A 27732-nucleotide genomic window follows, 5' to 3' on the forward strand; every position below is an offset into this window, starting at 1 on the left:
GGAGGCTGTTGCCGTTGAAGCTGCCGCGCGCCGGCGAGGGAGGAGGGGGAGGAGGAGGCGGCGGCAGCGGAGCAGAAGAGGCGGGAGGGGCTGCCTGGCCGCGCCCTGCTTCAGGGATGGCGTTGGAAGCGGCGCTGGCGGCGCTCGGTGGGCGCGGCGGCGGCGGCGGGGCCGAGCGGGACCTGAGTCGCTTCAATGAGCAGGTAACGACGAGGCAGGCGGCTGGGCTCGGAGCGCCTTTCTTTGCTCATGGCCCCTCAGGAGAACGCCCACCCTTCTCTCGCCCCTCGGAGCGGCGCCGCGCCGGGGGGTCCGTTGGAATGCGGAGGGAGGGGCGGGACCCTCGCGCTGCGCCCCAAGTCGCCTCCCGCTGCTGCTCTTTCCCGGTGGGCTGCTACTTGCCGAGCACCGGGAGGCCCAGTTCTTGGGTCTCCGAAGCGATTCGGAGCCTTCTCTCCCCCCCCCCCCAAAAATCAGCTCTTCTCTAGCCATGGGGCATTTGGGCTGCATTTGGCACTGGCTTCCCAGCAGAATTGGGTCCTCGGTGCCCCCTTCGTGGCTGTGAGCAGATCTTTGCCGAATCTATCCAATCTGAAACAAAACAAAATTGAATAATTAAATAAATATTTGATTTTGTTTTGTTTTTGAAAATCAATAAAAAGCATTTAAAAAAACAAATCTATCCAATCTGATTAACCCAGATTAATTCTTGTAGCATTTACACCAGTATCTTAATATTTTGCTGGAAGCCGCCCAGAGTGTCTGGGGAAACCCAGCCAGATGGGCGGGGTATAAATAATATACTGTATTATTATTATTATTGTTATCAGCAGCAGCAGCCCTGTGCAGCCTTAGCATTTCTTTCCCTGTGGGAAGCATTATTTTTCTAATCTACTGCGTTTTGTATTGTAGGTAATCCTAATTATACTTGCCCTCCTTCCCCTGTCACCACCATTAGCAGCCTGCAGTTTCTCTTATATTTATTTAAATAGGGTTGTTTATGTTTTCCAATCATCTTCAGATCTGATCTTGACCACAGCAGAACGCACACCTTCCTAATAGATGTTATTTTTTCTTTTCTTTAGGATAATTGTCTCTTCCCTTTCTTAAATGGCTGTATAATACTGCAAAGATCTGTAACAAGTTCAAAGAGTGTGTTGTAGCAAATATGTGTGGCCATAAGCTATGCACATCTCTGAGTAGACTAAAGGGCACGTATTATAGCATGAGGAGGTTTGGAATCAAGGAATGCTTAAAAAAACCCCCAAGGTACATTAAAATAATGGCTATCTTCCTACAGTGTTGTGGCTACTAGAAGATCCCTCTCCCAAATTTGTAGTATTTCCTGTTAGTTAGATTATTATTATGTAGTATTTCCTGTTAGCTAGATTAGACAGCTGTTGTCGTCCCCTGTCCACCACCCCCTCTTGTGCTGTGGATTGATCCATTAAGCATCCATGCTGCTTTGAGTTGAAAGCTCTAAGCAAGGTTACCTTTGAAGCTTCAGTTGGCCCACCAAGCTGGTTGCTTAGTTACTGGAGTGCCAGCTATAGCAACATTGTTCCACTGATCTACATTGCTTTCTAGTGTATTGCAAAGGTAATTAAAATGTCTGATCTAAAGCCGACTGGTTGAAATATTTATTTCTTGATAGGTGTGTATTATATTCAAAGTGTATTATATCTGGGTTCAGATTTCAGGTTGCAGCCCATACCAGGAGATAAAGATACATGTTTAGTAGTTTTACATTTCTATATGGAGGTCAAATTGTCAGGCTCCTTACGCACTATGTTTAAAGGCCCTCTCTCTTGTTCTGGTCTAGCTGTGCATTCATCCTGGTAAAGGGACCCCTGACCATTAGGTCCAGTCGTGACTGAGTCGGTTGCGGTGGTCATCTCGCTTAATTGGCCGAGGGAGCCGGCGTACAGCTTCCAGGTCATGTGACCAGCATGACTAAGCCACTTCTGGCGAACCAGAGCAGTGCATGGAAACGCTGTTTACCTTCCCGCCGGAGCGGTACCTATTTATCTACTTGCACTTTGACGTGCTTTCAAACTGCTAGGTTGGCAGGAGCAGGGACCGAGCAACAGGAGCTCACCCTGTCGCGGGGATTCGAATCACCGACCTTCTGACCGGCAAGTCCTAGGCTCTGTGGCTTTACCCACAGCGCCACCGGGCCTCTCCTTCTGATCTCCGGGAGCAAGCAGGATAGGAGGAAGTGATCCTTAAAATATCCTTGTAAGCCAGGGGCCTCCAATCTTTTAAGACCAGGGGGCACATTTGGAATTTTGGGAGGTTGGGGTGGGTATATGTCACAAAAAATGACTGCTGAAGGGGTGTGGCATAATGGTTTCAACATAGGAGAGCTGGTGCAAACAGGAACTGAGCAGGACACACAAACAGTATCTCATAAATTTTCCAGAAAATTTCCCAGGGACTTTTTGTTTTTCTTTTCTTTCTTTAATAAATTTCAATACCACCCTTCATCCAAGGATCACAGAGGACGTGGGGGGTTACAATATAAAAACATAAAAAATAATTCTTCCCACACAGTTGAAAAGGTCATGCATAGATTGTTTAATTAGCCAAAAGCCTTGCAGAAGAGGAATTAACTGGTGCCCCCTGTCCTAAGCCATTTAGGGCTTTAAAGATAATAGCTGGATCGGTGTAATGTGATTAAAGGCCATCTTAGCAAGTGGTGTAACTATAGTCTTGGCAAGCATCACTTTGCTAATAAATTATCATAAATTGAGTAAATGCATATACTAGGGAGTAAGCCCCACTGTGCTCAGTGGAAGTAACTTGTGGGTAAATGTGCGTAGAGTTGCACTGTTGACATCCTAAGGTTAGCCTCTGAGGGGATGATAAAGCATTTCCTGACAAAATCAGAAAGCTTGTATGAGGACTATTAAAACATTTTTAAGAATGGATATTTGTTTTTTGTTTTCAGAATAGGTCCACCTTCAAATTTGAAGCATCAGATGAAGAGAAAAGAAAGGTAAGAAACACAGAAACAGGCGTGTGGGGGTGTTTCTTCATGGTACACTGAGATATAGGGTTCTTACGGGCTATAGGTAGTCTGCTTTTCCTCTCCCTGCTTTGCGTCTGTTATAACAATGCCAGGATTTGTTGGCGACCATTATACTTAGGGTTGTTTCTGTTGTGTATATTTGAGGTTTGTTGAATTTAATAACTTAAAATCAAACTTGGGCCTGGGCCTGTTGTTGTTCAACATCTTTATAAATGACTTGGATGAAGGTATTGAGGGAATGCTCATCAAATTTGCAGACGACACTAAGCTAGGAGGGGTAGCCAATGCGCTGAAGACAGAATCTGGTTTCAAGATGACCTTAACAGATTAGAGAACTTGGTCTAAACTAAAAAGAAAGAAAGAAAAAGAATTTCAATAGCTGCAAATGTAGGCAGGAAAAACCAGCTGCACAGATATAAAGTGGGGAATACCTGTATTGACAGTAGTATATGTGAAAAGGATCTAGGGATCTTAGAAGACCACAAGCTTAACATGAGCCAAAAGTGTGATACAGAAGCGGAAGCAGCTAGTGCTACAGTGGCATTGTACCATCAGCAGGTGTTCTCTTCCCTTAGATTAGAAGATGTCAGTGTGGAATCAGCCCCCCTTTTTTTTGTTTGTGTATATATAGGTTTCACCTTTTTTTTTTCTTTTTTTTTTTGGTATCATAATTTGTAAACACAAAGTTGCTGAAATTCATAACAATATTCATTGTTGGGCATTAGTAATTTTGGGCTTTTTAAAAGTCACATCTTCCAAATTGCAGTGAATCCAGAAAATAAGCATTAATATGTATAGAAGGGCTTATTTTTGCATGTGAAATTATACAGATAACTATATCATCATGTTTTATATACTCTGATTGCAGCAGTAGTAAATTTGTTCCTTCCGATCAATAATATAGCAGTTGAAAGCTGTGGGGAAATGGGCAAGAAGGTAAAATCTTTTCCCTCTTAAAATATGAAGAGACATAGTTGCCACATATTTAAAGAATTAACATTTCATATCAGTTGTCCCAATGCATACATCTGTAGTTAATGTCAATTGATCATTTTATTTTACTTTAGAAGATGTATTCGTAAAACTATTTGGATTTAAGAGATGATGAGTTATGTTTGTGACAGTACACTTTGTTTGGAAAAAAGGCTTCATGGGTCATGATAGTGACTCCGCCTTCTCACCTTATTTGTGGTGAAGTTTAACATAATGATATAGACAAATAGCTTTCTAATTTGTTACAATGGTAATTTGCTAGTACATGGAGATGTCTGTATCCACACTCTGTGACTTCCAAGGATTTTTAAAATTGTGCCTTGCGTTGCCTGTTCACCATAGTCTCTCTTTAGGGCAGGGATGTGAAAATCTGTGGCCCCCAGATATTATTATTATTATTATTATTATTATTATTATTATTATTATTATTATTAACAACAACAACAATAATAATTTTATACCCCGCCCATCTGGCTGGGTTTCCCCAGATGTTGCTGGTCTAGAACGCCCAACATGGCCACTTGTCAGGGATGATGGGTGCATCTGGAGGGCAACTGGTTTTTCATCTCTACTTCAGCACATCTAGGTTATGGGTCACATGGGGAGACACCATAGTATACCTAAAGTCAGTGGAAGATGCAGGTAAATTAGTGAATAATATTCACCTGCAAATTTCACATAAGCGCTAGTACTGTTGGCTGATAGAGGAGCCTTTTTGGCACTGCTAGTGTATGTATAATTACTGCCTAATGCATTAGAGACCTTTTTGTTGTTCCTCAGAGTCTGCTCTTCTCCCTTCTCTCTCCCCTCCCCCCTCGCCCCAGTAGATGAGTCATCAGTTGCAATGCAATCAGGGGTTTCTCTGGAGAACATGCTTTAAACCCCCCACACACACATATTACAAGCTGTCTTCTAACTGTAATAAGTACATATCAGATTCTTAAAAGATAGGTGAACGCTGATTGTCTAGGCCTGATTGCTTTTGCCTTAAGGTGGGGAAATGAAAGTAATTGGCAAAATAAACGCTAAAAACAGGAACTGAGTGTAAAGAGATGACTTATGGCTCCCTGAGAATGCTGGCAGTCTGGAACAATATGGAGGCAAGGCATATAATTCACTGACTCACTAAATGAACTTAATCTGCAACTTAATAGGGGTGGTTCAAATTCTGTTCTTTTAAATCCTTAATTGCTGGCTGTTCTAGTCACTAAGTTATTCAGCATAATTCATTTTCTCCATGACTAAAACGTTTGTCCTTGTTGTCTTCATCATTATCATACTATGCTGACAAAAGAACCCCTAAACAATGCAGATAAGAAAAAAGTGTAAATATTTTTTCCCCAACCCCAAATTGTGTTTTGCTAACCATAGGTAGCAGGAACAAATTATCCGTGTAGGGCTCCACACGATGTGACGTGCCTTCTTACCGTGTCTTGTTCCATTCTCATGCTATCGATACTCCCCCCGCCTCTCCAATTTAGCCACCCCAGGAGCACAGCATGCAAAAATATTTGACAGTGGACGCTATTATTAGATTCTGAATCACTAGCATGCAGCTTAAATTAAGGTGCCGTGGTTTCAGTGGCACCAGGGGTCAACAAAACCCACCTTTCCTGCTTGTCGTAGTAGATTAATGAATTTCTCTCTCTTTAATATATCTTAGGTCAGTGTTAGCTGGGTGTTGGCCATTATTTTAGATCACAATTTCCCACCATCCCTGGTCATTCACCATGTTGTCTGTGGTTGATGGGAATTGGAGGTCACCATGTTGGATACCCTCTGCACACCTGCTTTGGCAGCAGCTGCTATCCATATTGTGTGTAGCTGGGCAATTTCAGAAATATCTAGAATCCTCCTGCATCATAGAGACTTACGTGTTTTGTGGTATAAACTTTCACTTTGTCAGATATATTAGGTGATGTTTGTGTAGGTGTGGCTTGTTACGGACAATTGCCAGCTACAGTTTGCATGGCACAACAACTTGCTGGTCTGTGTTTGGCAGAATAGGATGTTTTGCCTCCCTTCCCCACCCTCCCAGGCCAACTTGGGTTCAACTTGAATAACACTTGCTATTCTCAGGGGCTATTTTCAGGTCAGATTTTAACTAGCCTCTTTATCCTGCATAGGCAACAGTAGGAATGCTATTAGCCCATACAAGAGTGGTGTGAGAATTATAGAGTAACTAGACAGAGATTCCAGCTTATTTATGGACTACTTTATTCCCAGAGTTCTCATTGACTTGATTATAGTCATTCTGACCAATGAAAGGCTGCAGAACTCAATTGAATTCAATAAATTAAGAACATGCCTATCTCATGAGCCCCCTAGGGAGGGCTTAATTAAAATCAACTGAGAATTTAAAATTGAGAAGACCCTGGGTCAAAAGACATAATGAACTGCAAAATCTTAAGGCCAGGCCAAGAGAAGGAAGCATGACATGATGCCAATTATTATTTGTTCGGGAGGCTAGGAACATCATGTACTTTAGTAAATAATCCCCAAGGAGACTAAAATACTAGGGGCTGCCAGTGGCCCTGTGTAGTGTGGTACGTGACACTTTTTTTCTGGCTGGGCAATTTTGTAGGGTGTTTTTTGTTTTGCTTCCCTGCTCTTTGTGCTTCCTAAGTGTTTCTAAAGCAAAAAAAAAAAAAAAACCCATGTAGAATTTTCAGTGGAAGCTTCCACAAAACTGTCCTTTTTGTATTGTTTGGTCTCTACATCGATGAAAACAAAATGGCTGCAAGGTTCAGTAAGATCTTTGCAATTCCAGAATGGCTAGATGAAGTATTTTACTTTGCTATATGTGGGAAACTGCATTTGGACAACCTCATGGGGGTTCTGCATTCCTGCATGCCTTTATCTGATCTGTTTACGGTAATGGATTTGGAGTTGATAGCAGAATGCTCTCTGGCCAACATAGTACTCACTGGTTTTAGAGTGATACTTGTTGCTTTATTTCTAGTCTCTTATTAAGCATTTACGAACCTAACACAAATCAATGTCTGAGTTAGTGCACCAAGCAAATAATAGAAAGTTCAGCTGCATAGGTGATAAATGTTGAAGAGAGAATTTTCTCATGTCTCAAAAATTATCTTTGTTGTACAGAGTACACACTATGCTTACATTTGTTAGCAACCTGGCACTGTTACTTCAAAATGACACAAGCCACTATACAGCTTTGTAGAGCTTTAATGTGGTCATTAGCCCTTGAACCTGACCATGATTTGTACATAAATGCTGTAGGTTTATGCCATGTAGTTGCAAGTTTGCGAGAGCTGTACCCTAAGAGGGAGTCTAAAAATGGTAATTTAAAAATAAACTACTTGATTTGATAACCACTTTATAATGTGGTGGTATATAAATTTTGTTAAATAAATAAAATATTTTGGTTTTTTAACCTAAGTTAAAGGATGCATCAGTAGTAGTAGTAGTAGCAGAGTAGTTACTGTAATCCAAAGTGCCTACAGCTATATGCATGGGTGCAACTTGCTTTTTACTTAAAAAACTCAGTTCCTGTGATTATATCCTCCTATCCAGAAGCATCCTATACTTTCTGTGGCACAACTGAAGACATTCCTGTATTTTGATGCTTTATATCAGAGCCAGCAATTGATATGCTAGAGAAAAGCCAAGTTGTACTATTCTTATTTGAATCCATTTGTTGACCAAATCAGACATAATCTAGTTCTGATTGGTGCAGCCTTCCTTTGATATAATTTCACAAACTGTGAGACACACAGCACACGATAAGCTGAAGCTAAAATATTTTTAATAGCATTGATACTCTATGACAAATCAGAGGTGGGGATGGGTTATGGGTGTGTTACATTGCAGGGCAGAATGGTAAAATCTCATTCCTTTTTTCCTGTATGTTCAGCAACTATGTGAAGGAATATTGCTTTTACTGGACAAAGATATAAAAACATCCTGTAAAGTCATTTGCCTGGAGGCTCTCCGCATACTCTCAAGAGACAAAAAAGTATTGGTTCCTGTAACAACAAAGAAAAATATGCAGATCTTGATGAAGCTGGCAAAGCTGGACACTATGGAGGATTCTTTGGAAGATGTGACAGATTTCCCTGTCATAGTGGAAGCTTTAAAATGCCTTTGCAACATTGTTTTTAATAGTCCGGCCGCACAGAAACTCAGTCTGGAATTGAACCTGGCAGCTATGCTTTGCAATCTCCTGAAAAAATGCAAGGATCAACAATTTGTCGAAGACATTAAATGCTTTGATTTGCGTCTCCTCTTCCTCCTCTCCCTTCTGCACACAGATATCAGGTCACAGTTGCGTTATGATCTCCAGGGATTGCCACTGTTGACTCAGGCCTTGGAAAGTGCATTTAGCATAAGATGGACAGATAAATACATCACAGCTGAAGACCAGGAAATGTCACCTTTGTCACTGCAAGAGACAGATTGTGCCGTCGAAGCACTGAAAGCTCTCTTTAATGTAACTCTTGACAGCTGGAATGTACACAGTGAGGTAAGATTTGAGTCCGACATATCTTGCCCAGGGTTATTTCTCTGCCAGACGATTGCAGCTGAAACTACAATTTTACATCCTTGTCATTGCAACAGTTGATTGGGAGTAGCATCCCAAATGCAGTGCAGAATGCAGCATAAATTTCAAAAGCAGAGTCATCTGTTTATCTGAAATTGAATTTTCCAGTTTCTGGAGTCCAAGCTCAAGTGTCCAGGACAATAGGATCTATGATTTAGCTAAGTGTTGCATAATGGTGCCCTCATTATATGGCACAGACTATTCTGTCCATATTATTTGATCTATTGTTTGGATGCAGTGTGGCTGACTAGAAAGTCCCCCCCCCCCCCACCAGGCAGAAAAGTACTTCTTCTTGGGAGATGTGGACACACCAAAAGAAACAGGAGTGACTTAATCTCCAATGTGCTGGCCTGCAAACAGTGCCAAAGAGAAGTACTACTCCTGTTTGAGTGTAAAAGAAAACACACCGTATGTAACTTTTAACAGTCAAGTTTTAATTGTAAGTGGACATTTCCAAAATATATTCAGCATGGCTCATTATGAAAGAAACCTTGTCTTACATTTCTAATAATCTAGAAGTACTGTAAATGGTACACTAACTACAGAATTGCAAGGTGTTGCAGATAAAATTCAGGATGGAAAGATGAAATCTGTAAGGGGAAAAAATTGAATTGGCCTTGATTTTCTTTTTTCCCTTTTTTTGTAGTAATTTTCAAAATTAGAATTTGGGCAAGAGTTTCAAAGGAGAGTATTGTTGTACTGTACTGATGGGAGAAAAGAATAATGAAGCTAGTAGTTCTGTGCCTATTTTTCACATTTCCACTATGTACAGTAATTCTAGTGAAACCTTACGTGATTAAGTACAATGGAGTTGTTATGGCAATACTATGACCTAATGAACTTTGCTCTTTGTGGGGCAAAATGAATGAAAGTAACATACTATTTCTTCCCATGGGCACAGTATTGCTTCTTGCATGTTCTGCCCCATCTTGTTTTGGCCCTTAGTAAGGAGAAGAGCAAGGAAGCTATGGGGAAGGGCAAGACTGAACCGTGAATGATCCGACTATGTATGTAAGAAGGCAGTGTTGCTGCGGTGGGGGAATTGTTTGTTTTAACAGATTTGAAGAACTGTCAAGAAGAGCCAATTCAGTTGTGGAGAAAATAATACCTGGCAAGAATGGCATGATTTTGCATGAATACTAATTGAAGCCTTACTTCTATTACTTATTTCGAAGACTGAGAAAACACGTGAACATATGAAGCAAAGTTCACACACCCATATGGGTTTTGTACCGTGCCAGGGTTTTGTACCCTTTATTTTAATTTAATCCCTATTCTAATTAGGACTCTTACAAGTCCCCATTTGCAGCCTTGATAATTAAATATGTTTCTCTTCATAATTTGTATGTCGACAGAACGATTCTCATGAATTTCGTTACATGACTGCCATTCTTCGTCACTGCTTATTAACTCTGGGTCCTACTGAAGACAAAACTGAAGAGTTGCACAGGTTAGTGAAATTGCAGGTCCATTTATTTTAGAGATAAATGCTTCTTGTTTGGCTAGGTCTGGGTTAGGGAACCGGTGGCCCAGGCATCTAGCAAAATCTGGAAGACCACAAGTTCCCCATCCTTGGGGTAAGTGCTTGTCTGCTTGATCTAATACATCTTTGCTTGCAGCACTCTGTTAACCTTTGGGTTGTTTTTTAAAGTGAAATCAAATACTTGTAAAATCTTTTTCTTTTTCTTTGAATAAGTAAAACATTAGGGTTGGTGCGGAATTATTGAAATAAGACTTTGCCAGTTGCCTCAAATGCAGTACTGTTCAATGGCAGTAGTTTTCTTAGCACTTGGACATGTTGCCAATCAAACGACTTACCTAACAAGTGTGTACATGTGTGCAGAAAAGTGAAGTGGATTACCTCTGCTGGAGCAAAGATGTATACTGAAAGCCCAGAAAGGTTGATGATTTGCTTTTTTTCTTGGCTTTGGATACTTATTGTCTAAGCCAGGATTAATTTCCATCCTTCCTGAAGCACTCACAGTGGTGAATCTAAGTAAAAGTGTGGATCTTAAGATACAACATTGTGTTGGAGGATATTTGAAAGCCTTTTCCTCTGTTGTACATATTAAATGGAAGATTAAATTTTGATTCAAAAGCTCTGGAAATATAAGACTGTGTTGTGTGGCCCTGTACATGCCATTGCAAAATTTCTTTGTACACCGGACCAGCGCATGGCTTCCAATGGTGGACTCTCCTTCATTAGAGGTTTTTAAGCAGAGGCTGGATGGCCATCTGTCATGGATGCTTTAGTTGAGATTCCTGCATTGCAGGGGGTTGGACTAGATGACCCTCTGTGTCCTTTCCAATTCTATGATTCTGCAGCCTTGACAAAATGATGGAAGGGCACACCTGAGTGAATTGGCCTTAAGGATAGATAGGTTTGGGGGGGGTGTTGGGCTGCTGCTTAAGGCACAGTCCGGTAAGAATTCTGGTTCTGGGGTCAACAACCTTAGCCAGCACAGTCAAGTCATTTGTGTATGGGCACACAAGCACTCCCCTTAATACTTTGGTCCTTAAGCTCTGAGCCTGCATATGTATGTATGGTACTTCAAGTAAAAGTCAGAATCTGCTGTAAATAAGAACATAAGAGCCTGCTGGGCTGGGCCAGTGGCCCACCTAATCCAACATCCTGTTCTCTAGGTGACCAACCAGTTGACTGTGGGAAACCCACAAGGAGGATTCGAGCTCGAGCTCCCCCCCCCAAACCCCATGGTTTCCAGCAGCTGATATAAATAAACAATGGCCTTCTGTATCAGGTACCATTGAGATACCTAGAACCTAATTAATTGCTCACTTGTTTCCCTTCTTCCCTGCCAATATCTCAAAACATTTGTGGGTTGGCCTTGGCATTAAAAGCATAACCTGAAGCAAAGCCTGCCAAAGGTGAGTTTCTTTATCTTGCTAATGCCTAGCTCTGCCTAATCCCTTATGTTAGGCATTTAACAGCTGCAGCCACAGTACCATGTTAGTAGCGCTCTGTGATCAACCCTGCTCCATTATTTCTGACTGCAGACCCAGTTCTGCAGTCTTCCCTGGCTCATCATAACCTAGTCTTTCTACCCTGCACTCTGTAGTTATCAGTTCCGTTCCTCGTTCTCCATAGCCCTATTCAGGCATTCTTAATGTCGCTTAAATTAACACATGAAGAGCATAGAGCGTGCATGAATGTGCTTAACTGTTGTCCCTCTGCATGTTCAAGGGCAACTGTCAGCAGTAGGGAGGCTTCCCTTCTGCAAAAAGTTGCCATTCAACACATGGAGATAGGAATGATGGAGCAGAGCTAACAAACATGTGCACTCTTTCCTTCTCATGTGTTCATTTAAGCCCCATTTACGTACACTTGAATACGGCCAATATGTTGTTGTTTTGTGCTGTTCCCTTACCTGCTCATATCTACCTTAAGACCTGTTCAGGCATTACTTTGCTCTTCCCCTACATGGTGAGTTCAGGGACAGTCCTCAAACTCATGCACTGCATCTCTGCTTCTTGTTCCTGTGCATATAGAGGGTGATGCCCAAACACTTGGTCTCTCTTGACCGGGATATCTAACACACACACACACACACCCCTACCTACACCTGCTGACAGTGAATGGGGAACAGAGAATGAACACAACCTCAAGGTTCATCTTGCTTGAAGGTGAGGACGGGGAGTAACATCTGAACAGGCCGTGGGATAACAAACCCTTTAGGATTCTCTCCTGTTTGGTACTATCCAGTGGTTGGTGCTGTAGTAGTAGTAGTAGTGTGTAGCCATTTTAGGATTTATATTTGGCTCTCACATGACTTGAAATTTCTTCATTTGGACCTTCTTTGGCTAAAAAGGCCAGATGTTTCTCGGCTTGTTCTGTTATGTCCCTGTTCTATATCATCCTGAAACATGTAGACCTGTTAATATATCCTGGAGGAGGCAATTTTCTTTCTTTTTGCCAATGCTCTCTTTCTTTTTGGTCAAAATCACTGTGCTTCTTGCTTGCTAAGCTCAAGCTGTCAGGAAGGCTCATGACTGTAGAATACCTAGACAACTACATGCCCTACCAGGTGTTTCCATGAGATTTGGTCAGGGGATGCTCCTTGCTGTTTGAAAATTTAATGGGAGAAATAACATTAAGCCTAGTTCTGATGTGATGACACGCCTGCCTTTTTTATTTAGGAAGTATAAGTAGTACTTACTCCACACTTTTGTTCAAGAGCAACTGTCTGAACTGAAGTTTTATGCTTGCTTCTAATGTATTTTTGAATGATCTGTTAATTGTTAGTATTGGAGTACATAACCATAAAAAGTTACTATGACTCTATTACAGACTGCTTATTTTAGTAAACTGCTTTGAGCACAAAAATGGTTTGTACTTTAGTATTTTTATTTTGCTTTCTATGTATTCCTTTGAAGGCCTATAAGGTGGAAAAGCAATCTAAAATCTAAAAAAATTTTGCGGTGGGTTTCTTTGCAACCATGGAGGACTGCAAACTTTATAATGAACACACAGATATTTGACTCATTGTGGTTAGCATGCAAATGATCAGCCTTGTCAACCCAATGAATTATATAAGATGGATGGAGGCTTATTTGTGGTATAGTCCTGTGCTCGAACAAAAATGTTAATGTGGGCAGAGGGGTGAGAGAGCACAGAACTGCTTCAGTCTCTTTCCATGGAAGATTTAGGTCTCTTAACAGAAGTGTATCAAAGTCCCCAAAGAGAAGGGTTGGTTTTATCAAATAAATTTATTGGTTGTTATAACAATTTAATTTTTTGTTAACAAATGTTGTCCCCTATTCACCCACCCCAAATTGCCCCAGAGGATTGGGGATCATATAGGAGGAGAGCAGGGAAGTTCTATTGCACTCGCAGACTGTGTTCCACATACACCAGGGGTCAGCAACCTTTCTCAACTGTAGGGTGGTCCACCGTCCCTCAGACCATGTGGTGGGCCGGACAATATTTTTTTGGGGGAAATGAACGCGTTCCTATGCCCCACAAATAACCCAGAGATGCATTTTAAATAAAAGCACACATTCTGCTCATGTAAAAACACCAGGCAAGCCCCACAAATAACCCACAGATGCATTTAAAATAAAAGGATACATTCTACTCTCATAAAAACATGCGTCCACAGGCCGGATTGAGAAGGCGATTGGGCCCCCGGGCCTTAGGTTGCCTACCACAGACATACACAATGATTTACTCAGATACAACCCAGAATATTTTCACTGTCCAGTAACACAATCCACACCCTTGATTATGCAGCCCTCAACTACTTATGAGTGCAATTGTGAAATTAAAAATTTATACCCATGTAAGAAACACGTGGGTGGTGCTGTGCTCTAAACCATAGAGCCTAGGACTTGCCGATCAATCAGAAGGTCGGCGGTTCGAATCCCCGCGACAGGGTGAGCTCCCGTTGCTCGGTCCCAGCTCCTGCCAACCTAGCAGTTTGAAAGTACGTCAAAGTGCAAGTAGATAAATAGGTACCACTCTGGCAGGAAGGTAAACAGTGTTTCCGTGCGCTGCTCTGGTTTGCCAGAAGCGGCTTAGTCATGCTGGCCACATGACCTGTACACTGAGCTGTACACTGGCTCCCTCGGCCAATAAAGCGAGATGAGCGCCGCAACCCCAGAGTCGGTCACAACTAGACCTAATGGTCAGGGTTCCCTTTACCTTTACTTTTAAGAAACTAAAGAACCGCCTGAAGTAGAATTTTCTATATGCGAAAACTGTTATTTATTTCAGAATAGTGTGTGTGCATGACATAGAAAGCAAATATCCATTCTATTTTATTGGCCTAGCCTGAAAATTCAACATTTTCAAAAAGAAGGACAATACAGTCATACCTTAGGTTAAAGTCGCTTCAGGTTGAGCGTTTTCAGGTTGCGCTCCGTGGTGATCCAGAGATAACGGAACGCGTTACTTCCAGGTTTCGCTGCTCACGCATGCACAGACGCTCAAAATGATGTCACACGCATGCACAGAAGCAGCAAATCGCGGCACGAGCAGATGCGGGTTGCGTTTTGCTTTGGATGCGAACGGGGCTCCGGAAAAGATCCCATTCGCATCCAGAGGTACCACTGTACATGCCATTTTATCATAAGTTGAATTCTTGACCTTTAAAAGTAGCAGGGGATGGAGAAGTCTACATGAGACCCCAGAGAGCTTCTTAGGCATATACTTTTTGCTTTATTCATTCTTCTACATAGAAAAGCAAGTTCTAATTCTGTGTACTTGTTAGATGGACATGGATTTAGTTTTAATAGACCGGGAATAGAAACCTAAATATATATTTTTGGAAACTTGGATATATATGTTTAAATTACATTTACATTTAGAAATCATTGTAAGGGGAAAAAATAAGGGACAAATGACTTTTTAAAATACTTATATAAATTGGTTGCCTTTAAATTATAGAATACTTTTTATTCCTCCCTGTTTCTAACAGGATGCATATGAGAAGCTTATATATCTTATAGTGGTGCTATCCATCATGTCACTTAAAATATTTGAAGGTACTTTTTAAATTATTGTATGCATTAAAGTAAATGCCATGTTTGCCAACTAACAAGATCTTAATCAAGGCTTTCAGTGGTGCCAAACAGTTGTTTGCTTTCACATTTGCATATCAGGAGGGGGCTGAGAGTGTGAGTAGGTGGATGTCATGTCCCAGTGATTAATGATCTCTAAGAAGCTGAGAGAGGGGATAATATACGCAGCATTTCTACCCCCTGGAGGAAGAATGCAAACACCATTGTGCAGATCTGTGCACAGTCACTGACTTCCTGGTAGCTGGAGAATTTCATACACTTCTTGGCCACAAATAAAACTGTCAGGCGGAGTGACAAAGATCAGAAAGCCAAGCTTTGGTTATTGAAAAGAATAGCTCGAGCACAGTGATCCAGAAAATTAATTTTGTAGGTGTTTGGGAACACCATTCTTATTAAGAAACCAGTAAAAAGGGGCCTTCTGTGGAAACTGTCCAAGCTGCCAGTCCCCGTCCCCACCCCTGATTTGATTTTGCTGTTTCTTACCAATTTTGCTGTTTCTTACTGAAAGCAAGTTACCTTGCAGAATGTGAGGTAGCTGCAGCAAAACCCAGCCTCCCATTTTGTGTTCTGCATCTCACTTTCTCTTGATGCTGCTTCCAGAAAGTAAAAAAGGAGAATGAGCTATACAGTACTGTGGTCACAGGGATGGTGAAGGATGTTGTGCAAAAAAGAACTTCTGATAACTACTTCTAAGTAAAATGTTTGCACAAAGTGAGATAAGAGACAAGAATTAGTGACTGAAGCCATTTGCTGACTTAGTTACACTAGAAATCAGTGGAACTTGCCTGTATGGTCTGTATGAATCAGAATAAAAGTGAGTGTATGTTTGCTCTTTGCCTGTGCTAATGTTGTGGCTTAAATGCTTTCTAGGTACATAATACAAGCAGTTTGTGAACTTCTAAATTTAATGCCAAGAAGAGCATACAGTGTTTTATCTTTCAGCCATCAAAATTGTAACACACTAATCTTTGGAAGTATGATCTTAAAATTAGCTTAAAACTACACAGGTAGTTTGGGTGGGGGTGGGGGTTGAGAGAATGGAGATTTTGAAAAACAAAGCTTATCAAAATTGCTTAAGAAAGCCTTTTGCAATGCTTTTCAAACTAACAACTTCCCAGAATTGAAATAAACCACAAAACGAGGAATACAAATGAGCTAGACTAGATAAGCCTAAATTGCAGTTCCCACTACATGATATCTAGTGGTGTGTATTAGAATAACAATGCAATTTTCTCCTAAAACCCTTCTCTAGGTTGAATCTTGCTATTCTAGAACATTATTTTTTCAACATGGGAACTTTTAATTTGCTTAATACATAGAAACCATAAAGTGCTGGGTCATAAAATTTATATACAACAGGAAAAGGAATGCAAATTATACACCAACAAGACAAAACCACTTATCAAAATGCAATATAAATCCTAACACAACTGCCAGTGCTGAGTAAGCATTGTAAAGATTTTTCTTCTTTTGCCAAAAACAAACCCAGAACAGACAAATTGGTATAAATTGCAATTCCCAGTGCATTTCAAGAAGCATCTCTTATCTAAGGAACTGAAGCCTGCAAACAATCTCCATGCTGCTGTTTACCAAAGCAGCTATTTCCTTTGTCTCCAAGCTATTGCTGTCATAATATTGTGGGATGACTCCTACTGAAGCAGGTCAAAGGCCCATCTAATCCAAAATCCTGTTCTCACAGTGGCCAACCAGAAGCCTGAATGGGTGGTAGGGTTATATGTATGACATCACTGGTACACAAATTCTAATGCAGACTGCTCACTTGTGTTCTTTCCCCCAGACTTCTCCTCACCACTTTCCCATAAGACTTTTCTCTCTACTGCCAGTTGCCTGTAGGATTGCCAGTTCTTGAAGTAAAAAATTATGGCTCCTAGGCAGGGCCCACCTAGGGGAGTGTGATCCTTTTGTGGCTTCACAACAGGGCTTGTTTGAGAGAAATGGCAAGATCTGGATTTATTTATTTATTTTTATCACATCATCTCAGGAAAGCCTCTATTTCATTTGAGTCCCTGACCACCAAGTAGTACTATCTGTGCATGCTGTTGGGCCCCTGCACAGACCACAACGCAATCCAGGCTATATATGTGGCAAAACACAGAATATATGCTTCAAATGGGCCAAACCCCAGACTATATGTAACATCACGTGTTCGTTATATGGCCAAAGACTTCAGTGTGTGTGAAAGAAACACAACAGGGGGGTTTTGTGTGTGCCCATGCATGGGAAGCTGTCACACCAGGGAGTAGCTTTCGGTCTCTTCAAACAAGCCTTTAAAGTAGAGATCTTTCCCAGTCCTCATCTGTATTGGAATTATTTGTAGATGTGTTATTCTTTGGGCATTTGCCACTCTTGGGCTCCTTTGAGAGGAAGTGTGGCACATAAATCTAATAAACAAATTTTAAAAAGGCTAAGAACTTGCTGCTGCTTAAAAATGCTAAGAATTTTAGGAATATGAATTCCGTACCTTCTTCTGCACTTTGTGCTTCCATTCCATCAAAGTATACCTGCCACCCTGTTGTTATTCAAACTTTGGAATTTACCTTTTCCTTTATTTGATAATCTCCCCAAAGTCTACCAAATCTCTGAAAATTCTTTGGAATCTAAGATGAAATCTTAGAATGGGGTGTACTGTGTGTTATACCAGTACAGCATTATAATCTGCTGTTATGCTAGTATTACATACAGGTTCTTCAACACAAATGCTTGGCATTCAGATGTGATATTTGCTGGCACTGTGTGAAGAAAATAGTGTCATGAATGAGAATGTTTTAAAAATCTGTTTCAGCAACGCAATCAACCTTTTAAGCAACGTTCCAGTTTCTTGTCTGGATGTCCTTATCAGTCCATCAACACAAGAGGATCCCGAGGACACAGATATCAAATACAATGGCATGAATATGGATGCAATTCAGGTGCTATTGAAGTTCATGGAGAAGAGAATTGACAAGGTTAGATTGTTTTATATAAGAGCTAACATCATTGTTTTTATACATTAATTAGATGTTTGTTGTCTTGTGACAAATGCCATCTTTTAAAACAGCTGTGCGTGGAAAAGCCACCTCTGGAAAGACTTTGGTTTGGAGAAAACCATTAAGCACCCCCCTCATCTCCTGGTCACTTCACTAATCACATTCACGGCCTTTTGTCACTTGAATAAAAGCATACATTGTTGTGAACCTGTTATATGATTTGCAGTATAATGTCTTGTTGGGCCTTAAAAGCTGACACGAGCTATCTCTTAATAACAAAAATGGGCCTGAATCAGAAATCCCCAAGTTTTTACCTATTCTTAACCATCTAATATTTTCAAGGTTGGAAGATGGCCTTGGGGAAATGAAAAATCAGGTAGTTGGGTCTACCTAGGTTTTTTATTTTAACAAATTGCGTTACATATTCAGTGTTTGCCTGCAAACTAAATCACATACAAGTGTGTAGAAAGATGAGTGTGATTGATATCAATATTTTGATTAGATACTAGGGGGGCATAAAAACAAATATTTATGCCATATTTGAGGGATCCTCTGTGCAGAGCAAACAAAACAGCACGTGCACACACAAACGTACAGCTATTTCTCACTGAAGCACTGCTTTTAATATCAAACCCACAAATGAAACATAGACTGATTAGTTTTATTAAAGTAAAAGCTATTTGTTGCTTCCCACAATCAACGGAAGTCCGTGTGTGTGTGTGTGTGTGTGTGTGCGCGCGCACCCCCCAACATATCATCACATAGCCATTAAAATAATACAGTACAGATGGAACACATCGTTCAACCAAAATCAGAAAATAGCATTTCCTCATCTAGACAAGAATGAACACCAAACAGCTATTGAAAGGCAGACCGCTAGTGCTGTCTAATGCATGGAAGGCAGTGTTGGGACCAAGTGAGCTTCCTTGTGCAAGGTGATCCATAATTGGGAGGCTACCACAGAAAAGGCCTGTTATCTTGTTGCTACCCTACAAGTATCTCTTGGTGGAGACACACAGGATGTCTTCAGATGATGATCTCAGTGTCTAGATAGGCTTATACAGGGGAAAGGAGGCCTTAAGGCATTGGTGTCTTGAATCATGCAGGTCAAAGGCAGCACTTCAGATTGGCAGCCAATGTAGTTTAGACTGCGTAGTCCCAGTTCATGTTTTGGCTGCTACATTCTGCAGTAGCTTTGATTTCCGAACCTTTTTCAGAGACAGCCCAATGTACAATGCATACATCATGATCAGGAATATTTGAAAATCATCCGCATGTCTGAAAGCATGTCATAAACACGCCTGGGAACATTAGCCAATCACAGCTCTGGAGGCATTCATTTGTGAATTTTCAGGTATGGAAATGCTCTTTAAATGGTATGGGAAAGACACGAGGGACCTGCTGTGGAAACTTGGTCACCTGTTTTGAGAAACACTAGAGCAGGAGTATGGAGTATGACAGAAAATCCCAGTGTTCTTGGAAGAAAAATGATGTGTCTTGTGATTTCTTATTCTAGGGGAGCAGCTATCGGGAAGGTCTCACTCCAGTTCTCAGTTTGCTAACAAGATGCTGCCGATCTCACCGGAACATAAGGAAGTTTATTAAAGCTCAGGTGAGATACCACAGAGATGAAGGTAACAAAGGAATGCAAACACTTGACAGGAAGGCTATTTTAAATATTAAGGGATCTTGTTTATATTTTCACAAGGTATATAATACCTTTATCTTGCTTTATAGCCCTGGGAAGCCCTTAGAGTTGCTTGCAAAATTATTGCTTGCAAAAAACTCACACTCAAATGGGGGAACCTTTGGCCCTTGAGATGGAGTTGGAATCTAGCAACCATCGTCCCTGCCCATTAGCCAGGCTGACTGAGACTGACAGGAGTTAAACACCAGCAGCTTCCATGGAGGAGGGGGGGAAGGTTTCCCATCCCTGGAGTACAGGAACGGAAGCTGCATTATGCCCATATGGAACCAAGATTATTCAGGCAGCATTTCTTGCTCTTATCCTTTTCCCTTGGTCTCCTACCTGGCACTGTCTCCCACTGATGACCTCTGAGGCAAGCGAGTGGGTCTGAGCCGCTGGGTCTCTTCCCTGTATTCTCTTACTAGTAGTTGCTCAGCAGCAACAAAGGAATGGGGCTAAGACCTCATTGTAGAGCTAGGCAGAGTGTTAAAGCAGAATTTTTACAAATACTTTTGAATAAGAAAGTGTGGTGAACACTTTCCACTGGAGATTAATTGCTCTTATTACTTGTTTTTGTCTTTAGGTGTTGCCTCCCTTGAGAGATGTATCTAATCGCCCTGAAGTTGGCACAACACTGAGAAACAAACTAGTGCGACTCATGACTCACGTTGACCTAGGAGTGAAGCAAATCGCTGCAGAATTCCTTTTTGTTCTTTGTAAGGAGAGAGGTACAGGCTGGTTCTTATAATGAATGTGGGTGGTTATTCCAGACTTCTGAACAATTGCTTGTCTGGTTATCTCTTGACAAATAGAATATGCTTCTGAACAAACACAAATGAAAGTTTTTTAAACTGGTAGAGAGTTTATTGAAGTTGTTAATATGTCACAAATGCCTACTTGAATATGGGCAGGTGGGACAATAAACCTAGTGGGTTTATTTTGCATGTCTGAATTAGAGGCAACTCTTTGACTCCCCCCCCCCCCCCCGGTTAACAGTGTTGTCATTTCACCAGTATGGACAGTTGTACTGTATAGTTATATATAAACATCTTGCATTTTATGTAAGAAATTGGAAATACAAGTATTTAGTTGCCACAAGAAGTGTAAAATTCTAAAATCAAGGTTTAAATTAGGTTATTTTAGGTGACAATATTTTCCTTTAGCCCTGCATATGCTGCTTTTCTTAGTTGAATAACTTTTTTCTTTTTCTCAACTCTTAAGTTCTGTAGAAAAGCAGAAGACATGCCATATTCACTGGCATCTTAAAAAGATCAGACAGGGAGCATTCAGACAATCGGAAGACTTTGTTTATGTTTGAATGTGACTTAAATTTAACAAACTTGTAGAACTCTCTCTCTCACTTTTCAGTTGACAGCTTACTGAAGTACACTGGCTATGGCAATGCAGCTGGGCTACTGGCAGCAAGGGGCCTATTAGCAGGAGGAAGAGGGGAAACCTGGTACTCGGATGACGAAGATACAGACACTGAAGAATACAAATCTGCAAAGCCAAAGTATGGTACTGCTTGGGTCTCTCACCTCAACCCCTCTCCCCTCCAGTGTATTAAGCTTAGACTAGTGGTAGCCAGCTTTGTATCCTCCAGATGTTTGGACTACAACTTGTATGACCTTTGCTGATGAGAGTTGTAGTCTACAACCTCTGGAGGGAGTACCGTGTTGGCCACCCCTGGTCTAGTCTCTTAAAGTTGTCTAAGATATGTTCTTTAATTTTTTGGACCTCTGTTTTATCGCAGAGGGCTGAACTGTGGACTAAAACTTTGATTACCGTATTTTTTGCTCTATAAGACGCACCTAGTTTTTAGACGAGGAAAACAAGAAAAAAAATATTCTGAATCAAATGTTGTTGAAGAGGCTTTGCCTCTTGCTGTTCTGGCTTCAGTGATAGTTGCACAGCCTGCATTCACTCCATAAGACGCACACACATTTCCTCTTACTTTTTAGTGCATCTTATAGAGCAAAAAATACGGTAGCTTCAAGTGACCTTGATTGTAATGGGTGCCCAAGGTAATCCTAGAATTGCCTGCCTGGTGAGCTTATTACTAAGGGTTCTTTGGTAGATAAGCCAAACTAGATAAGCCAATGTAGATTTGAAAGTTGGGGCTACTCACAGGTTTGGGTGCCATTAAGCATTTAGGTATGTTCATGTGTCTTAGATGTCAGCTGTCAAGTCAATAAAGAATAAGCTTTGTGAAGGAGTATTGGTTATATTTGGTTTTTTAAAGCTGCCTCATGGAAAAAAATCTTATTTTTTCTTATATTCTCTTTCTGCCTCCCTCCCCGCCCCCCTACCACAAAGCATTAACCTTATTACAGGTCATTTAGAAGAACCAATGCCCAACCCAATGGACGAAATGACTGAAGAACAAAAAGAATATGAAGCAATGAAACTTGTCAATATGTTTGATAAGCTTTCTAGGTAATGTAACTAAGTTGCTTTTCATTTCTGAGGGAGAAATTCTTTGGCTCTATAGATTGGGCTTGAAACTAAAATGGCCTGGGTAGCCCTGACAGATGATTTCTGAGATAGATGGAGTCTCTTATTAATTTTCCTGGACCTGTCAGTGGTTTTTAATACCATCAGCCATAGTATTTTACTGGACACACTCGGTGGGTTGGAAGCAGAAGGCACAGTTTTGCAGTGGTTCTGCAAACCAGGCCAGTTCCAGAGGATAGCACTGAGAGGCTTCTGTTTGACCCTGTGGAAGTTAATCCATGGGTTTCCTTGGGGTTCCATTCCATCTCCAATGCTGTTTGACATCTGTATGAAGCTGCTTGATGAGGTTACCTGGAGATTTGGAGGCTAGTTGGCATCCTTCTATTTCGAGAGACAAGGGAGGAGTGTGCTTTTGGGGGTGAGATCAAGCTGTTGGAAGGTTGTAGCACCTGCTGTGGCTGTAGAGACTGATATGGGAAAGATATGTTTTGTTGCAGCTGGGGCAGATGAAGACATCCAGCTGTGCTGCTGCAAATGCACAAACCCAAATATTCCTCAATAGCCCTATATGAGCATGAAGCTTTCCAAATAATTGGATAAATGTTTTGTATTCTTTTGGGCCTAGACACATTTTCTTCATAATTTAGATGTTATGAAGAACATCAAGGTTGTTTGACTTGGAGAGTCTTAGTAGGATTCCTTTTAAATGATGAATCATGTAAATACTCAAATGATGAATCATGAGTAAATACTCAAAGCTTTGCACAGTATTCCAAAAGAGTGCTAGATATCTAATGTTTAAGAATCTGTTTTTCCTAATCTGTCAGACACTGGCATTCCCAAAACTGCCCTCTGTTTTATAAAATGTAAAATATAGCTAAATTAAACAACTAGTCTGCAGTTGTTTGTGTTTGTACATCATGCATGCCTGGATGTTTTCCGTATTAATTAAAATGCTTATTAAATACTTTTTCCTGCAGTTATAAATTGGTGGCACAGTTATGAATTAATAGTCTGAATTAAAACGACAGAGTGCTTTTTCCAAGCCAATGTTGTATTAATGGCAGGAATGCTTTTGCTGATGAAACAGTCCCAATTACCATACTTTGGGTTTTGTTGTACATTGACACGAAGTCAACAAAACAAGTATGCAACAGAACTGGCCTAAGTAGCAGCCTTACTCATTAAAAATTCAGAATTAATCATGGCAGTGACTGAAGAAAGCAACGCTTCCATAGGTTTTTCCTCGCCTTTTCTAATTGTGGAACAAAATATTGTACATAAAAGGATCGGCACTATTATGTAGCACTCAATTATAGGGAGGTGAATAGGTCCCCAATACACTATTTTATCAAAGGAACAGGCCGGTGTTTGCAATGTGATTGTTTCATTACAGAGAACCGCCATTAGTTCCATGTGTTAACACTGACCTGTTGTGCACAGGGCAGGCAAGGAAGAAAGACCCTTGAAAACAAGGGAATGGTTTTGGAGTCGTTATCAAGCTAAATGGCAAGCAGGAGGCAGAAGCAAAGATTATGTAGGTGAATCTGAAGGGATTAATGGGATATCTGCTAACAGAGAAGGAGAATGCATCATGTTAAGGTTTTCATTATGGCATGTTTTCTAAGAATTGTTGAATATAATCCTTTTTTATTTATAAAAAAATCCTCCAAACCTATTTGGCAGTTCTCAGTCAAGGGTCAGTCAAACATGTTCATAAAATATATTAATACATGTGTCGCTGTTTGGAAAGAAATTATGAAAAGTGCCCCAGAAGTCATAATTCTGCCTTGCAAAATGTTTGGTTCTGATGGTTTCCCCTTTGCTTCATTTAGAAGATGAAAATATTCTGTGTGTGAAATAGTTTTCTTAGAGTGATGGATTATGGGCTGTACTTCATATTTTAGAGGACAGAGCTAAAATTTCTACCCTGTGGTGGTCAGGTTTTTGGAATGTGGCAAATAGTGTATTCCGGAAGTATTGCATAGGAATGAAGTCCACTATTCTCTTAATTTTCCTGTAATCTTCCTGCACCTGCATTACTCAGAACATGTGTTGCAGCGCTATTGGGTTTGTGGCTATATTTTATAATAAGTTGCTAGTTTTCCTGCTTCCCTGACATCACTCACTTACAGTGCACTCTGCTATATATGTTTAATCGGAAATGAGCTCCATTAAGCTCAATGGAACTTACAGCCAGGTAAGTATAGGGGTTGCAGCCTTAATTGGTGGAAGTTGTTTGGCTCAAAGTACCCTATTTCATGTGTCTCTCATAATCTTGGTGATTTCATTCTTTGTATAACCAATTTTGACACTGTGATGGGCCTCTCCTAAACCAGTTTTGAAACACCCGAGAGACACCTATGAAGAGTGATGTATTCTTTAAAAAATTATCTCTGAAAATATGGTGTGGGGGTGATGGGGTGTGGTGTGGTTTTTTTGAGTTTGGGTGTGTTTTTTTGGAGGATCAAAATGTTGCCCTCCTTGGCCTTTACAGCTTTTTCCATAATCCACATATAATAAACGAGATTATAATCAGATGTGAGGCAATGAAAGGCTTAAAAAAATCTTTGCTAATACTGTTTGATTGGCTTAATCAATAATTAATCATCTTTACATGAGGCTGTAGCTTGTGGAGTAGATATAATTGGATTAGCTGTGAGAGGCCTTCAGAGCTTTGAAGAGATTAAAATGGCTGTCAATCCTGTAATTAAACAGCTGCAAACAAAAGCAACAGTTTAAATAAGAAAAAGGAGGGGCGGCAGAGAGAGAGAGAGAAAGCTGACTGAATCTAAATGAATCCACAAGTCCTTAAGCACCACTAGAGGCTGGCTGTGTAGCCCAGATCTCTTTTCCTGACTGACTACTTTCACTCAGTGAAATGAATATGTATGCTGTTGTGGTTTTGAAGCAGGAGGGGTAGCTGCTCCCCACATGACAGGTGGGACATCGACAGCCATGTTAGCAGGATTTAAGAATTAACAAAGGCAGTTTCTTTATTTCCCTATTTTTACTTAAACAGAGAACCTGTTCTTTGTCCTTAGCCCATTAGTGGTTGACTTCTCTTTTTTTCATATTGGTCTTAATTGGCTCCATGAATGTGGCCTGCCTGAATTAGGTCTTTATTAGTGTTGTGCTCCTGTTTCCCCCACCAATCAATTTTGTATGAAGCTCTGTTCACTCTTTCATAGTAAGGATTTGAGCTCCCTCAAAAATGAGAACGACTTAATATCTGAATTTCCCCCCCCAATTAGTGTTGGCTTTTTCATTTAGATAATTATTCCTTATCTAATGAAAACATACAGTTCAGTATATACATAATTGGTTTATTTGCTAATGCTTTTATATACTTCTAAATATACATATTAAAATTATGACAAATTGTCAATAAATATAAAATATGTTATTACCTAATTATGCTTCAGAGCAAGAGAGGGTACTTCTTTTCATTCCTTTCCTTCTTTTAAATAAACAAATGATCTACCCCATGAGATTTTTAATCCTTTTTTGTACGTTGTGTTACTAAATTCAAACTCCTTATAACTTCTAAACATTTTTCTGTCTAGTCATTTCAGCTAATTTTACTAAAGTCATTTGTTCCCAGAGTTTCCTTAATAAATCCATTCTATTAGGTTTCTGGCTATTTTTCCAGGGTTTTTACCATTGTTATAATATACAGTGCTTGGTTCTGATGGTTTGGGTTTATTTGATTTGATTTTACTTACATAATTCAACAAAAACAAGAGGGGGTTCAATGAGATTTCACAGCAAAAAAAAAATATTTAAGAGTGTCGGTGACCATGGACCAGAAGAATATGCATCAGAAGACATTTTGAATTCTCTTTTTAATAAGGTCTGCTTTTTCAATAGGGAAATAGGGGGGAAATGAGGAGAAGAGATGGCAAATGTTGGCACTGTGGTAGAGATAAAAGTGATTTCATCCACCTATGGCGGAAGTTTGGAAAACCTATAGTTTTGTTGTAGGCCTACAATTAATCTGACACACAGAGTTACTGAAGTGAGGTGAATAGGCTAGTTCTCTCTGCTCTTTTTTTAATAATAAAAAAAACTTATATACTTGTCTTGTTTGCAGGGACAAAGTTATAACACCAATGGGAGTGCGCCCAGATGGCACAATGACGCCTTTGGAAGAAGTAGTCTGTCAGTATCAGACCAACGAGCAAGAGAGTTCAGACTCTGACTAGAATATCAGCTGCTTTTCTTTCTCACCCACCTTCCCTTCACCCACAGCATCTTTTATTATCTAAATATTAGACCCTTCAGTGTTGCAGCAAATGTTTTATCCATCAAAATGGATTGAATTATAAATTTTGTGGTGTAACTATACTAGCATTTCTAAGGCCTCGATTTATATAGCAACAAAACACCCCATTTATTAACTTAAAAGCTAATTGTATTTCAGTGGGATGAAAAGTGTAGTGTGAAATTTAAAAATAAATAAATGTTAATATTTATCTGATACACACCCCCCCTTTTTTAGATGCCTTACACCAGCCCTCTGTCAAAAGGCAGGAAATAGATTGCCTAATTAGATGGATAAATGTTAAATAAATGTTAGGGGAAATGTTAAATAAAAGTTGTCACAGTAAAATTGTCACTGGCTTAGGAACAAGCTACCCAAACGGCACAGCTTTTTAAATCTCCGGTCTGTGTGTGTGTGTGTGTGTGTGCGCGCGCGCGCCTGGCTGTCATAATTAAACAGTCTCTGAAGGATGGCCAAGTCTTTTTAAAGCATTCAGATTTAGATCAACTGAATATCTACTTTGTTAGAACACTTTCATTTGTCACCAGATCCAGATTAGATAACGGGCTTGAATCCTGTGACTGCAGAGGGGCTCTCTACATGGCCTAGGTCAGGCATGGCCAAACCTGGCCCTCTAGCTGTTTTGGGACTACAATTCCCATCATCCCTGACCACTGGGCCTGCTAGCTAGGGGTGATGGGAGTTGTAGTCCCAAAACAGCTGGAGGGCTGTTTGGCCATGCCTGCCTAGGTGAATATTTCTGTTAAAAAAACCACCTCATGGTCTTGGGGTGAAGGCTGGCCTGAAAACATGGGTTGACAAGGCTTGATAGAGGCTTAAACTAAAGAGTTGGGAAAATGCCGTGTTAAACATTCCTTTTTTGCTGCTCGGATGTCTTTATAAAGAATTATGTATGAAAATAGTCTCTAATGTATGAAGCAATGGAAATGGAGGGCAGATTGTGTTGAATTACGTTGCTTATGTGGAAAGAACCTAACTATAATAAATGCTCAGTGGAGGACGTGTTGCATTCTATCAATAAAACTTTATATAAATTAAATATGTAGCATTGTGAATTTTTAGAACTGAAATTCCCATGTCATTTCGCCACTCCTCCTTTCCTCCTTAATCTACCAAGTAGTGTTTGCTAACTTCAATGGGGTTTTCACTGTAGAACTTCCTAGTAGATTGTGTCCTTGCTCAATTCATTTCCCT

At 40.4% G+C, this 27732-nt stretch overlaps 1 protein-coding gene across 2 annotated transcripts; it reads left to right on the forward strand.

Annotated features, from left to right (window-relative positions):
* Positions 1–27577, forward strand: RIC8B (RIC8 guanine nucleotide exchange factor B). Of its 2 annotated transcripts, none has more exons than XM_081878390.1 (10): positions 1–203; positions 2956–2998; positions 7902–8510; positions 9944–10038; positions 17929–18091; positions 19629–19724; positions 20383–20527; positions 21168–21312; positions 22116–22235; positions 26347–27577. In XM_081878390.1, exons 1-10 carry the CDS (start codon positions 196–198, stop codon positions 26456–26458), a joined length of 1536 nt encoding a protein of 511 aa, XP_081734516.1. In that variant the 5' UTR covers positions 1–195; the 3' UTR covers positions 26459–27577. The 2 variants fall into 2 exon arrangements, with proteins under 2 accessions (XP_081734516.1, XP_081734517.1); XM_081878391.1 differs by having other exon boundaries at positions 4–203; positions 2951–2998.
* Positions 27578–27732: the final 155 nt, after the last annotated feature.

This window comes from Podarcis erhardii, assembly GCF_964252035.2.
Source record: "Podarcis erhardii genome assembly, chromosome: 10".
Lineage (NCBI taxonomy): Eukaryota > Metazoa > Chordata > Lepidosauria > Squamata > Lacertidae > Podarcis > Podarcis erhardii.

What these genes read in the sequence shown, in the direction of transcription:
- RIC8B (XM_081878391.1), top strand. Translation starts at nt 117, where the DNA reads ATGGCGTTGGAAGCGGCGCTGGCGGCGCTCGGTGGGCGCGGCGGCGGC. An exon ending in AAAACTGAAGAGTTGCACAG is followed by an intron (nt 10,039 to 17,928) that starts GTTAGTGAAATT and finishes AATCTGTTTCAG; the next exon opens with CAACGCAATCAACCTTTTAA. An exon ending in TGTTCTTTGTAAGGAGAGAG is followed by an intron (nt 20,528 to 21,167) that starts GTACAGGCTGGT and finishes CTCACTTTTCAG; the next exon opens with TTGACAGCTTACTGAAGTAC.